Source organism: Linepithema humile, chromosome 1 (assembly GCF_040581485.1).
Source record: "Linepithema humile isolate Giens D197 chromosome 1, Lhum_UNIL_v1.0, whole genome shotgun sequence".
Classification (NCBI taxonomy): Eukaryota; Metazoa; Arthropoda; class Insecta; order Hymenoptera; family Formicidae; genus Linepithema; species Linepithema humile.
Genome location: NC_090128.1, coordinates 3492290 through 3507552, shown reverse-complemented (window position 1 = coordinate 3507552; position 15263 = coordinate 3492290). Strand labels below are relative to the sequence as shown.

At 38.4% G+C, this 15263-nt stretch overlaps 1 protein-coding gene across 10 annotated transcripts in view; it reads left to right on the top strand.

The window, feature by feature from the left end:
• Sh (Potassium voltage-gated channel protein Shaker) overlaps positions 1–15263 on the top strand; it is a 107151-nt gene that overhangs the window by 75397 nt on the left and 16491 nt on the right. For 7 of the 10 annotated variants that reach the window (XM_012370842.2, XM_012370845.2, XM_012370847.2 and 4 more), the window contains 4 exons: positions 6132–6255; positions 8128–8393; positions 8909–9552; positions 11985–12114. In XM_012370842.2, the coding sequence (XP_012226265.1) occupies positions 6132–6255; positions 8128–8393; positions 8909–9552; positions 11985–12114 (1164 nt within the window). Of the gene's footprint in view, positions 1–6131; positions 6256–8127; positions 8394–8908; positions 9553–11794; positions 11925–11984; positions 12122–15263 lie in introns of all 10 variants that reach the window. The other 3 variants (XM_012370843.2, XM_012370846.2, XM_067346979.1) reach the window with 2 other exon arrangements.

The following is a 15263-nucleotide window of genomic DNA, read 5'->3' as shown; positions in this document are numbered from 1 at the left end:
TTTTTTTATGAAAAACATGCAGCACAAAATGGCTTCACAAATTTTCTACTTTATACCAGAATTAAAAATTATGCAATTCATAAATTTTGCATCATAGCTTCTTAAATATTATACAATTTGGAAATCATTCGTAAGCTATGCAGGTTGTCCTGGTTTTCTTACGACGTGTGTTTAAGGATCAACCATCGAAACCACGAGTGGACGTAAATTTAACCGATGGCCGCAGCGCGTTTAACCCGCTTTCTGCTAGCCACGGACTCTAAAACGCATTTTACGATTTCGTGTGCCTGTATTTCGCGAAGAAACTACGCGCACATGAAAGAGAAGGAAAGAGATAGAGAAACAGAACATTTTCGCCCGATGGCCGCTGTGTCTATTCCTGTTTACGGTTCGTAGCGCGATTCGCGCGGATTGTCCCATGTTTCACGGTTCGTTTATTCGCAGTGCTTTTTTCTCGGGAAAAAGGCGGAAGACTGATAAACAATGATCAATGAGTCGATTTAATAATAATTGCGACAATACTTGCAAATGTAATTTGGTTCGATAATCGCTTGTGCGTTTTTTTTCCTTTTTTCTCTGCATGCTTTAATCAGCGAATCGTTGTTGTAATACTTCGAATTCAACTACGATTATATAGGATGTTAAAATTTTTTTTTATAGACTAGAAGGGAAAATAACTTTTTTAATAGAAGATATTACAGCATTTACATTCCGAAATTGATGAAAATAATAATTGTTGTTTGATTAATAAATTGTGGCGACGGGTTTCGATTTATTGCGAGAGAATTGTGCAGATTATAGCGGTAGATTGTCGGCTAACAAAAAATAAATAAATACAAATGCCAAAATCAAAAGAAAGAGTAAATGGAAATACGAAGCTTAATTGTAATATACTGGTGGCGGAGTAATTACGTTAATAGACGTGGCGTGGTTAAATATCGACGCACCAAACACCAGCCGCTAAAAATATATTCCCATTTCTGAGCAGCTATCTTTAGGACAGCGGAGGAAAGCATTCCTCTTTCCTCGAGTATTCCCGTGGAATGTGCGGCTACCATTCCTGCCACGATCCATCGCAGCGATTATGAATTCTTTTGGATTGTTAGGAGGGGAGCGCGCGCTTAGGGATATATACGTCTTTTTATGTAACTGCTACAGAAAATTGAGAAAATTATAACTGCCACAGAAAATTGTCTTTCCGGATTGATATAATAAACGAGTAAAAATGTATATCCGAGAAATTTGCCTGGAAGAATCCAATGCGCGTGAGACGACGGAAATATAAAATTAGCGAGCTATTAGATTCGAAAGAGAGAAATAGAAAAATATATCCTAGATATCTGTGTATAATAGTTTATACACTGATTTAATTATTACGAAAGCGATGTTTTCTTTTTGTGAATTGTTTATAAATATTTTATAAGATGTTTTGATATCTGATTGATATTTAAAATTCTCGTCGTTTACAGATTGATTTAATTTCATGAATCGTCATCAGTAAAGTATTTCTCATATTCTCGATTTGTTTATCTCTCGCGTGCAAAGCTCTCGCGATGTACATACTTAGACTCGTGCATGCGCACGCAAGAAATATGCACCTCTCTCGCGTGGGCGTCGACGTCACGTGCGTACACACACGCCAGGGCATTCGCACTTTCGCGCTTGTATCGCGGCGTATTAGCGATGAAACTCATACTTTCGTCTGGATGACCGCCGTTTACGTGGACTGCAATTGCTCTGAAAAGTTTTATTCAAAAAAATCTATTTTATTACAATTTATGCACATATTTATATGATGGGATTTTGTAATATGAAAACCTTTCATCAGATCGATCTCGCTATTACGTATAATTAAAAATTAAATATTCAAGTTCGACGAAGCTGTAAAAGTTTGGAATATTGAATTATCGCAAGAGGCAATCAATCGTGATTATACAGAGTTATTCGACCTAAATGTGCAACGAACACAATTTATAAATTGCAACTTTCGTCAAAAGAATAAGTCTTTCAATTTTTCCTTCCCTATTGATATTCGCTTTTCTTGCACCTCTTCGTATTTTATGTAACTTCGTAAAGATCGTTGAGGGCCGTACTGCATCGTTCCGCAGTAGCCTCTCTATTATTCGCTGGAGCACTCGATGCAGCGAAAAAATGTAGACGACGCATTAAGGAGCGGAAAGTAGCACGATGAGGTGGTCCGAGCTTCTTGAAAAAGCTCTGAATTAATGACGAAGTCAGGGCCGTAACTTAGAGCAAGTGTTATAGAGCCGACAAATCCAAATATGTATTTTTACTCTTATATAATTTTTTGTATAAAATAGTCCGAGTATATTAATAAGATTAAACAATTTGTTCTTTTTAAATTTTGTTTCTTTATTTTTTTGTAAAATTATTTTTCAATATTTTTTTAATAAGACTTTTGTTAAATTTTTAGTAAAATTTTCCATTTTGGTAAGAGAATAGTAAATATTTTATTTGATCCTCTCAATATTTTCTATCTATATATATACTTCATCGGAGAGTAATAATTTTATATAAAAATTTATATCTTTGTTGAATTTATTTTTCTAATCTTGGTCTTGATGGATTCTGCATTTTGACGAAACAAAAAATTATATTTCCAGAAGGAAAATTGTTTGACTGAACCCGAGGAAGTTATAAGAATGATGTTAAGACTTCGAATCGGAGTCTACTTTTCTAAGGGCGCGCAACTTTCTCCTTGAAGATTCGTGTGCAGTCAGCTCTCTTCGTCTTCTTCGCCGTCGATCTCTTCTCTTAATATGGGTCAGCCTGATTATGCTGAGACACGAATGGTCGCATAAAAATAGGAAGAGCGATGCTTCTATAGGCGAGGTGTTGCAGATAAGGAGGAGCGAGGAATGTGAGAGCTCAGCAAATATTTAAGGCACCCGATTTCGCTGTCTTTTTGACGGCAAAGAAATTGCGGCAATTTAAGGGTAATAGTCACACTTGATATGGATTAGGTAGTTTTGTTAAAGTTTGAAAGGCAGTTTTTGACGAAATAGTATTTCGTTAGATGATACATTCGAATTTTCCTTTTCTTAAAAGTTCAGTAGTTACAGGTTGAGAAAAAATATACTTTTTCTTCAAAATATATTTTTTCACCAATGCTGTCAGATGATGTAGATACCGATAAGTTTCACGAAAAATTTCTAGAGTTTACATCATAGATTTTTCTCAGTCATGTTGGAGTATGTATAATCAGTGTAGTATGCACGATAATTGCAGATTATAGGAGTCGATACTCGATATCTTTTCTTTCGCCATGTTCGATTCGTTTCCCGCTTTTTCCCCGTCACTTTGAACCCCCCCTCTAGCCTTCTCTTTCTCCGGGAGCACTCAAACAGCGCTATATAAACGGAATTGGTTCTCAGTCGAAGGTAATCACTAGACCAGATTCACGTTACCAATTAGAGGCCGACACCTTTCACGCTTCTCCTCTGACGGGAAGCAACCATCCTTAATAGGTATCAGACCGTACATCACTCGGCATTAATAGGTATCGATGGTTTGAACTTGTTACTCGCTTTCAGGCAAAAATTTGTCTGAAAAAATTCTAAAATTGGCTAAAAGTTCAACCGATTAAATTCGGGAACTGTTTTGAGAAACAATTAATATTAATTCCACAGATAGAAAATAGAATATGCAGGATAGATGTATAGATCCGTAAAATAGTTTTAGACATTGATAATTTTACACTTACATTTATTATCTAGTTATTTTGAAAATAGATATTGGAAAATAGAAAATGATTCTAAAATAGAAAAAGGTCTCTTTCGCCGAACACTTTCTACGTGCGGGCATTCTGCAGTGACTTTATGTAATTATTGTGGGTGGAATAATTTATGCGTGTAATAGCCTACGCGCATTAATTTACGTTTGCTGGTCGAAATGTCAGAATAGTGCAGCGCATGTTATGTATCCTATTAGTCGAGACCTATCGGAGAATTTTAATTTCTTTGAGCCATAATCTGGATTCCGTTTCAATTCCTCGGGATTGTAGACGATTACGTGCACGTCACGCACATAAAGCGCATAACAACGTCATTAGTGATTGTCATTATTAATTCTCCCATCTAGTGCTGCAGCAATATTACATTCCATTAACAAAAAGCATTTCACTTATCAGTATTATTTATTATTTTATTGTTATTTGTCGCTTATATATTTTTTTCTTATTTAGCAAATAATCATGTTACAAATGATTATGCTATGCGCAATCCAATAAACGTTTAATAGAGTTGAAAATGATTACTGAAAGTTAACTCTTTTTTATGAATTTTTTTAACATTTTATCCAGACATTTTATCAAAGTATCGTAAACTCGCGTCTCGCAAGTCTTTTTGTCGCACGTGAAATTCTTCTCCACGGCGGCACGTGCTATCGGCACAATCGTCGCGTAGGACCGCGCGTAGTGGGCTATTTCCGCAAGACGTCGCGCTATTTCCATCGTCGCGCTTACCGGGAGGTACACGGACTTCGAAATTGATGTTTGTCCTCGCTTCCCATTGACGTCCCAAAATAAATCGTTGATCGACGTAACTCCCGCCGGATATATCGACTCGGATGCATCCTCGCTTCTAAATCAGGCGACTCATAAAGTAACGCCTAGACCAGCCGTGGGCGATCTTTATGTCTTCTACAGCTGGATTGTTTAGAAACATCAATCTTGAAAACATGTCAAGTGAAAATATTTCGATAATATTAATTTAATTTTTTTAGTTTTTCAAAATTTCGTTATATGGCTGTTTTTTTTCTTCAAAAAATCAAACGAATGAACGGAAGTACTGCGATAAGAAGTATCTTGTTTAAGCCATTAGGTAACTCGATTCTTTGTATCTTTCTTTGATTCTTATATATTTTTCTCTAATTATTTATTTGATATTATTTTTTGTGTTTAAAAAGAAAAATACGTATTTTTAACATATTGTGCAACATATTGCAAGCATGTCTCTTATATTTTGATGAAGATTATTTAGGGTAGATTAAATAGATTTATTAGTATTAGCGTATCAGTGAATTTTCCGCGGCGAAATTACCGCAAAAAAGGGTTTATTTGGACGTTTATTTAGTGAATTTTTAGGAGATGAAAGCGAGATGATCTTTGATAGGTTAGCCATCCTTGAATAATTTACAAAAAATGCCGTTCAAGCGTTTGATTAATCCACTTAAATGTAATCGCGTGACACTGATTATTCGCTTGATTAAGAAAAGTGATTTGAAGTGAGCAAAAAGGGAAAATTTTTATTTGCAAGGCTGAAAGGAACGGAAAAGTTAATTCGCGTGTTATTTTTTGCCTTTGGGATACATTTTTATTTCTAAAGTCATTTGGTGTCTTTGAAGATCTCGCCGTTTCGATTGTTGAAGAGTTAATTAACGCGCTTGGCAAGTCGCCGACGTAATTCCTGACATTGTCACTCCGACATTCAGCCGAATCGCGTATTTCCGATTTGTTTGACGGTCCTCGGTGCCGACGCGCTTCCATCGATTGCTCGACACACTTTCGACACACCAGTTTTCTAGAGACTGCTAATAATGAGTAGGCGTATCAATACGTAGAGTATATGTAGATTATAGATATGTGCATCGTGTGTGTCTATTTCTATTTGGCCAGTAGAACGTCAAGTCTCTAGTAGCCTAGTAGACTCGTACGCCACGCGTTCATCTGATAGTCTATTAATAAGACAGCCTGCGGACCACTTTCTGGTAAACTGAAAGTCTATTTGTCTAATGTAGTGCAGAATATTGAATATTTATACAAGATAAACACATATTACAATTAAATATTCTTACAAAAGCAGTATTACGTATATTATATATTGTTAAATATTTTTTATCAAAATGCAATAGCGCAAAAAATAATGAATTCTACTGTACCACATTAGAGCGATGGTCCTGGGGTGATTTTGTATGCTGTACAAATTTTCACTAGACTATTTTACTAGACTAACGTATGAATTTCTTCCTTAATTTAGTAATCTGTGAGCCTCTCTCTCTGATCTATAAAGCTCTGTATCATATAAGTCAGATTAACTGAAATAGCGGCGCCATAACTTTCCGAACGCGCTGTCAGCGAGTTATTAACGACGTTACAACTTTAATTATTGCAGATCGCTGCCGAAGCTCAGCAGCCAGGACGAGGATGGGACGAACCCCCACACCCAATACACAGGCGTCACACACTTCGAGCCCATACCGCACGATCATGACTTTTGCGAGAGGGTCGTCATCAACGTGAGTGAAAATTTTTATTGCTTTTAACCACGGCTCCCGTCTTTTAACACTTGAATCGAGAAATCATTTTGCTGCAATTTTGCGAATATTTTAAAAATACATCTTTATTTCTCGTCGTTTAGATTAGAGAATTCTTAAGAGAGATAAATTATAAGAATTTTTGGCTCTTCGTATAATCTTCGGCGCCATCGATTCTTGGAACGAAAAATTCTCGACTGTAAACGCCAAAAAAGTTTCGTCTGCGCGGATTCTCGGCGCCGCGGATCCTTAATCTCCCGAGTTCCCGGTGCCATAAATTCTAGATTCGACGCTTCCTAAGGCAAGGGGCGATAAAATACTATCAATCTGAAATGTAAATATAATCCCATTTAAATCTCATTCTTTTTAATTTATATTCCCGCATCGTGCCATAGTGATTTCTTTTATACGCTGCAATCGGAATTTCCGCGTATTTTCACGCGTAAAAGTAACTCCAGTCTGATTCAGTATTCGTACGCGCTCTTCTTTTTGACGTGGCGAGATTATCTCAAGACATGAAGTGACCTACAGACCGCGTTTTGGCGGCCATCCAAGTTCGTCTTGGAATCGGGGGCGATATAGCGTCAAGGTCGTATTGTGTGAACGGAATTATCTGTCCTCGCGGATGACACGACTGCATTGCGCCAATTACAGCAATCGGTTCGATCGATGCATTTCATTCTTCTCTTTTTTTTTCCCTCTTTCTTTTCGCGCCCCGCGGCAGTCGGTTCGAAAACTCGGTAGAGGTCAAAGCACGCCGTTCTGACGCGTGGATGGAGCGTGTGATTGTCGTGAAACCGATATGTAACGCGCATGCATTGGAAATACATATTTTTTATTCCGTTTTTAATTAAAAGAAAAGTGTTGATATAATTTACATTTATCTAGAAATCTTTTTATTGCCGCTAGTAAAGATGTTTCCGACTTTTTAGGTGGCACGCCATTTCTTTAGAACAAAATGTGCCGTGCAAACTTATCTTCTTTATTCGCTGACTCTTGAGCGTAGTTCCATCCACGAAATACGACTTCGAAGACAGGGCGGAAATATTTCATTGCCTGAATTAAATTTGCCACATCCGTTCCTTTCTTCTTTATGTTATCTTTCACTTATTTCTTTTTTGGCCGTTTTGACTGAGAATATAAATTGCGGTTTTCTGAAGCATTTAGTTTCCTGCGAGAATAAATGATGTTATTAATCAAGTATTTATTGTTGAGCTTACAAATTTTATATATTTTTTATTAGGAAAATAATTAAAAATTAAGACATTTTGTCAATGTAAAGAAAAATTAGCTTTGTTGTTTCTCTTGATAATAGTTTATTCTATTTAAATTTCTCGATTCGCAATTTATTAGACTTTATTCTTGCAAATTGTAGATTCTTATTAAGTTTCTTATTAATCAGGTCATTGATTAAACATAATTTTCCTATTACGAATCTGTAATTCCACAATCCTTCATCCATATCGCAGATATTTAATTTTATAAATTTCCAATATTACGAATCTGTCGTTGTACGAATCTTTCACAAATGCTCTCACTATACGATTAATCCCCGATTTAATGGACGTATTGATTTTTGCGAAGTACTTTGAAGATTTTACTGAATTATTGATTTCTCTCGGACAAAAATGCTGAAAATCCTAAAAAATCACTGGGCTATTCAACATAAATTAACAAGGTTAAGTGGGTGGTCTACTTGATCGACGGGATAATCCTCTGATAATACGTTAGTCCCTTTGTGCCGAGCAATCCCTACAACCATCCCCGCGCCCCAATTAGCCGCTTGAGCGACGCGCCCCGCCCAGCGCGCGCGCGTTGCCACCGTAGCCAATAATCGATTGCTGCGATCGACAGGTGAGCGGGCTACGGTTTGAGACACAGCTGCGTACGCTGAACCAATTTCCGGACACGCTGCTCGGCGATCCGACACGGCGGCTCCGATACTTCGATCCGCTGCGCAACGAATACTTCTTCGATCGCAACCGACCCTCCTTCGATGCCATACTCTATTACTATCAGAGCGGTGGCCGCCTACGCCGCCCGGTCAACGTCCCGCTCGATGTCTTCTCCGAGGAGATCAAGTTCTACGAGCTGGGCGAGATGGCCACCAACAAGTTCAGGTACGCTGCTCGTCCGTTGTCTCTGTCTCTCCGGCAATCCACTGCACTGTCCCAATCAGCAACTTGCGATCCAAGTTAGTGTAAACGTCAAATTCTCGGCTCTTGCAAGTTCTTGAGTCCACAAAGATCTTGAAATCCACGACTCTCCTCGACGAAGCCCTGCATCCGCAGTCCTTGGACTTAATGTGTGCTTGACACTAACATGCAACGGCCTTTGGTCGCTTTCATGTGCGAATTCTTTGACCAATTTAGAAATGGACTTGTTCTCAAACATTCCTCACCACAATATATGCAAATGTGCAATTTGCACGTGTCCTTGCTTCTTCGTATCCTAACATGACTTTGCGCTTTAATCCTTGTTCCCGCAGAACAACAGCCGTCAAAGAGACCCTTGATACCTATGAGCACTCTGTTGTATCGCAAATACGAAAAATACAAGCATAGTCTGTAAAAAAAAAAAAATCTGAGAAGAAAGTTGCCGGAAATTAACGAAGCAACCGACTGATTCAAAACAGGGAGGACGAGGGCTTCATCAAGGAGGAGGAGAAGCCGCTGCCGTCGCACGAGTTTCAGAGGAAAATCTGGCTGTTGTTCGAGTACCCGGAGAGCTCGCAAGGCGCCCGGGTGGTCGCCATAATCTCCGTGTTCGTGATCCTCCTGTCGATCGTGATCTTCTGCCTGGAGACGCTGCCCGAGTTCAAGCACTACAAGGTCTTCAACACAACGACGAACGGCACGAAGATCGAGGAGGACGAAGTGCCGGACATCACGGACCCGTTCTTCCTAATAGAGACTATTTGTATCATCTGGTTCACGTTCGAGTTATCAGTGCGCTTCCTCGCCTGCCCAAACAAATTCAACTTCTTCCGTGACGTAATGAACATCATTGATATCATCGCGATCATTCCGTACTTCATCACCCTCGCCACGGTGGTGGCCGAGGAGGAGGACACGCTGAACCTACCGAAGGCGCCGGTAAGCCCGCAGGACAAGAGCACGAACCAGGCGATGTCCCTGGCGATACTCAGGGTAATCAGGCTGGTCAGGGTGTTCCGGATATTCAAGTTGTCCAGGCACAGTAAAGGCCTCCAGATCCTCGGGCGGACTCTCAAGGCCTCCATGAGGGAACTCGGGCTGCTCATCTTTTTCCTCTTCATCGGTGAGTTTGATGACGCTTGTCGGACAAATTAGTAACTAGGCGAGAACAGGGATTTTTATTTTATAAATGTTATATAAATTTATATTTGTTAGGAGCTGCAGGTTAATTATATTGTATTCAGATTGTATTGTATTTATTTGTCTAAGTTGCATTGACGTTTATAATTGTATTTAAATGATATGCACGAGAAACCCTCTTATCGGTGCAGTTAAAAGTAAAAAATAAAATTATGTTAATTAAAGAAAAGTTCTTCTCTTCACCGAATGTATACATAAAATGTAATACTCAAACAACGTTCAAATGCTTTCTTGATATTTATAGTTAGTTCAGCGATGAGAGGGTTAAGTTAAGAGGGTTAAGTTAAATAAAAAGATGTGAAAATAGATAGACGAACGACGCGTGTCGAGGAGAGAGTAAAGTCGCGCTTGCAAAAATCGGAAGGTCGAGGAGATCGAGTTTTCGCTATTCCGTTTTGCATTATGTAACACATACCATATGCAAATGTCTCGGAGTTCCAAATCGTTCCGTCGAGGGCCTTGGAATTATCATGTGCGACGAAGTCGCGAACAGTTGGCAATTTATTTTACTGTCTAAAGATTTAAGTCTTTGGATTCTTGGATATACGAGGTTGCTTTATCTAGTTTTATTTTTCATATCAGATATGCGTCAGATATGCAATATTTACGATCTGTAAAATATTCGAATTTTTAAGTACATATAGATGTTTTTATACATAAGAATCATACATGCATAATTTTTGGACGGGTTGTATATGTATGTATGTTTTTACCAGACAACAAACAAATTTAATGTAAATTATGCGCAACAAAGCTTAACGGGTCAAAAATCGATGACTGGATGTTTACTCGACTAGCTAGCTATGCGATTTCTTGACATCAAAAACAAACCATCGACGCAGTTGTTTTCGCGAAAAGTCACTTTTAGATCAATAATTTTCAGGATGTTTTCCTTCGCTGATTTCGGAGACGCGAGATGTTGTTTAGGTCCTGATCCTCAGTAATCGTTTCTGTGCCGAACATTCGTCGTCATTAAAAGGAACGAGCAAACGAGATTTATGGTCGTTCGTCTATCGAGTGCGGTGGAAAACTTTCGAATGCCGAAATGTTCGCCGATAGTTCGCGGCACAATGGCTTTCGAAAGGAGACAAGCAGAAATAGTGCAGATGGAAAACAGGAGCTTAGAATGTAGTAGTTTTTTATCTGCTTTTTATTTGTATTTTTGTTATGAAAGATGGCCGCTTAAAACTAGTTTAAAAGTTTAAAGTTTAGTTTTAAGAAAAAGACAGCAGCAATATTGTGTTTTTTTTTTATAAACATAAATGTGATATTTTAGTAATATCTGTTGTAATCGTGCATTGTTGCTCTATTACTCTTTTAACTCTTGACTGATGTTGGTTCAAAATTTTTATTGGAATTAATTTGTTAAATTGTTATATAAAACTAAAAATTTTAAAACAAGTGTATAAAAAAACTTTTTATCTAAAATTATCGTAATACATTTAAATTTGTTTGTAATACTATAATTGCAGTAATGTAATTACATTATAATTGATTTACAATTTTTTTTATCAATTTCTTTGTAATTGACGCTAGTATATTCACGTACGAAGACAACATCATTCAAGATCTGTAAATTGATTTGCAATGCACAAAGTTGCAGTGGAATCACATTTTTCGAAATTTATTAATTTTATAAATTTTATTACTGAAAAGACTACAATACTTCAGATTTATCTTCCAAATGAGATTCCACTCTGTATAAGTCTGCTCACATTCAACTTTTTTCACTTCACTCCAAGATAAGACGCTTACGGCGGCTGGATAAGTTCTTTTAAAAGCTTTGCGTGGAAGAATTCCTGTTATCGAATATGCCGCATACCTGACGATAAGACAACAATAGGGTTATACAAGAGCTCCAGAAATCTTTCTCTCGTTATTGGAAGACGAATCGCAGATTCTCATCGAGGCAGATTCTAGTCGATTCTAATTGTAGGACGTGGACGGTCCAAATCAGGCGGTCAAGCGGTCACCAGGATCATAGCGATTCTAATTGATCCTGGTGCAGAGATCCCGGTTCCAGGTGTGATCAGGAGGTCGCCCGGATCGGACGATCCCAGCAATCGAGTCTCTTGCGTCCGACGAACGGGGCCGATGTGTACATGACGCGGCGGACGATGACGTGCACCGTCTTGATCCGTGCCTTCCTCTTGTGTGCGTTGCAGGTGTGGTGCTGTTCTCGTCGGCGGTTTACTTCGCGGAGGCCGGCACGCAGGACAGCTTCTTCAAATCGATACCGGACGCGTTCTGGTGGGCGGTGGTCACGATGACGACCGTGGGCTACGGCGACATGAGGTACAGAGCCACCGGGGGCGTTAAACCCACTGAACCGGTGTTTTCTTCCTTGCATTGCAGGTGTGGTGCTATTCTCGTCGGCGGTTTACTTCGCGGAGGCCGGCTCCGAGAATTCGTTCTTCAAGTCCATTCCGGACGCGTTCTGGTGGGCCGTTGTCACGATGACGACCGTGGGCTATGGTGACATGACGTATGATGTACTCACTTTCACTTAAGACTCTAGTTAATGCCCGCAAAAAAAAAAAGAACCGGCGACGACCGCTTCGGATGGTCGAAAGAGAGAAAGAAAGATCTAACAAACACACGCAACTCCTCAATCTCTTTTTTGTTCGCTACGAAACCTCTTTAAGATCGCACCAACATATCCATTAAATGTTTAAACGCTTCCCTGATAAGATAAAATGACAGATTGAAATATATTCCGAAGATAATTTGGCTAAAAAAATTTCAGAAAAATTTATGAGTTTGAAAGAATGCACAATTTCTTTAGCAACGCATACGATAATAATGTATTATTATGATGATTAAATCATATATGAATTAGTTATCTAATCATGATAATAATATATTCTTATTGTCATTAAAACTGAGTAATTATTTAATGGTATATAGTAATTAAAATTAATTGAGAATGTTGGCGCAATCATATTTTTTTCTCTCCTGTCTTCGCTTTTCCCTTCGGTCCGCATGCGTTGCTCGGAGCACGCTTTGAATATTTCACATTAGTCACGTATTTTCTCGTTTGTCTTAAATAGCTGATGAACACGTTTGAGTGCGACTAACAAGTTTTTTTTTTTTATGAATAAAAATTACATAATGTTTTCTTTTATTTCACACACGGAAAAATAATTATGCATAAAAATCTTAATGAATCTCATTTTTTTAAATTTACATATAATTTGAGTTTAAATTTAGATGAAGATTCCATTCAATTATTATTTGATATTTTAATGTGCAGCTTAAACTATTTGTGTGTGAGATTCGAGAATAACATGATTCAAGTTTCCACACGCATGAATATATTAACTCTACTGAATTAATATTTTTGATAATAACATTTTTTTCGATTCTCTTTCTATTCAACTTTTAATCTAGTTAGCACTTTTTTAATCTTTCATTAATCGTCGACACAATGACGACACAATGACGACAGAATGTCTCTTTTTTGAGATCTTCCAGACTTCATTAATTCTTGATTAATCTTCTTGTGAAATTTAAATTTCACGAATATTTAATAGAGTTTGGTAGAGAGACAGTTTATATATAAAGCTTTTTTTGCATTATTATATTACTTCTAATTTTCGCCTAATCACAATTGAATAATATCGCGAGCGGAATCTACAACCATTTACCACGTCACTCTCCAATTACAACGCGACCTACAATTATACATCTCTATAATACTCCAATAAACACAGATGTATTTCATGCTCTGCTTCACGATACATTATTCCTCCAAACATTATTTATGCGGTGTTATGTACAGAGTGTCTCGTTATTACTATCTATTTAATTGATGACAAGTTATTTGAACGAATTAAATAATCTGTGCCTACCTTGGCGACAGTTTATTGCAAAAGCGAAGAAATTTGTTTGCTGGAAAACTATTGACTCCAAATTCATAATATGTATCTTGAAGCGATTCTGGCGCGACACCCTATACATGATTCTTGAATTTCCTGGAGCTATTACATGGCAGCTTACGCGGCACTTCACGCGAACGTATACGAATGTATAAAATTAGCGTCGCTCCGATCATTGACAGCGACAATTTCGACGCTCGTAAAGACTTTGACGGCGGCTATTGTTTCTCTTGTGCATGATCTTGAAATGCCACTTACGCGTGCTCGAGCGTGGCTCTTAAAAATCGGGACGTGATTTTTCTAAAGCATTCGTGGCATCCACTTACGTTATTCACAAGGAAATTCTTCCAAGTCATGCATTTCAAATTTGAAAGTATCTGTCTTTGTTAAGTAGAAGAATTGCAAAAAATACAGCTTAATAATATTTCCATTTTTTGAAGAAATCTAAAGTTTTCATAATAAGTATCAAATTTCTCAGATGTGAATAATTGGACCGATAATTTGGTTAAAGTATCGGATAAATTTTTGTTAAAGTGTCGAGCTGTAACGGTAGCTACTTCATCCATCGATCAAGTAAGGGCCTCGGGTATCGATACTCTCGACTTTTCTCGCTGGAGAGAAATCTCCGATGTGTTGCGGCCTAGAAGGCTTCTCGAGCAATTGCCTTCCGTAAATCAATAAATGTCCTCAGACACGGAACCGCCCCGCAGCGAAGGGAAAAATCACAGAGAGGGTGAACGGGGGGGGGGGGGGGGGGGGCGGAGTGAGAGAGAAAGAGAGAGAGATTCGAAGTCGCCACACCACGCTACACTCGCGGTATCGATCGATGCACATCCGCGAAATGCGCGCGGCCGCGAGGTGTCCGGCTATTCCACTTCCGATGACCTCCGACGACGTGGTTTGTTGAACTCGTACTATAGGTAGTTAATATTATTTACAAGACTGTGACACTTGCCCTTTGCACATTTGCTGATTGCCGTCCAGCAAAAAAGAAATCAATGGTTAATTGCATTACTGCGTAATATGAATGATTAATTGATGTAACGGACTTTTTTTCTGCTATCAACAAATTTGTCGTGTGTGAATTAATAGAAATTGTAGAAAATAAATTTTCCTATGATAAGGAAGGAAAGTTAACGAACAATGTTAAAATTTAATATCTTCAGGAAATTTATTTATTTGCTCTTGCAACTCACTTAATTTTGCCATTAACACGGAAAAATGTCAAGGCGCGCTGTGTCCGATCGGCTGTGTCTTTGTTTACTTTATCAGAAGTAATTCGATGACGCGAACGATGAGATCGACTTCGCGCAGAAGCGGACGCTTGTCCGTTCCACCGAATGACCGTTGAACGAACATCATAATGTGTAAGCTCACGCATGATACGATTTATCGGCGTGAGAATTTTCGGAACGACGAGTACGACATTTAAGAGGAAAGCTCCGAGCAGAGGCGGACCGACCGTAAGCCTCCTTAAGCCTCATAAACGGCCGTAAAATCCATCCGTGCTTTTCCCTCCTTCGCTTAAAGTACATTCTAACATCGTCGGGAAAATGACATTTCCTCTGACATATCAAAATAATGAGAAAGCAGCATTTTTCACCGCTGTTCTTTGGCATCAAGGATCAGTGAAAAAAAAACTCCTAGAAAAAGATTTCCTGAAAAAAATTCCACCTTCGACCCTGTGAACTCCGACCTATCGAATTGACCGATTCACGCATCCTTTAACACTAGAGATCCTTAATTACCCGGTCCG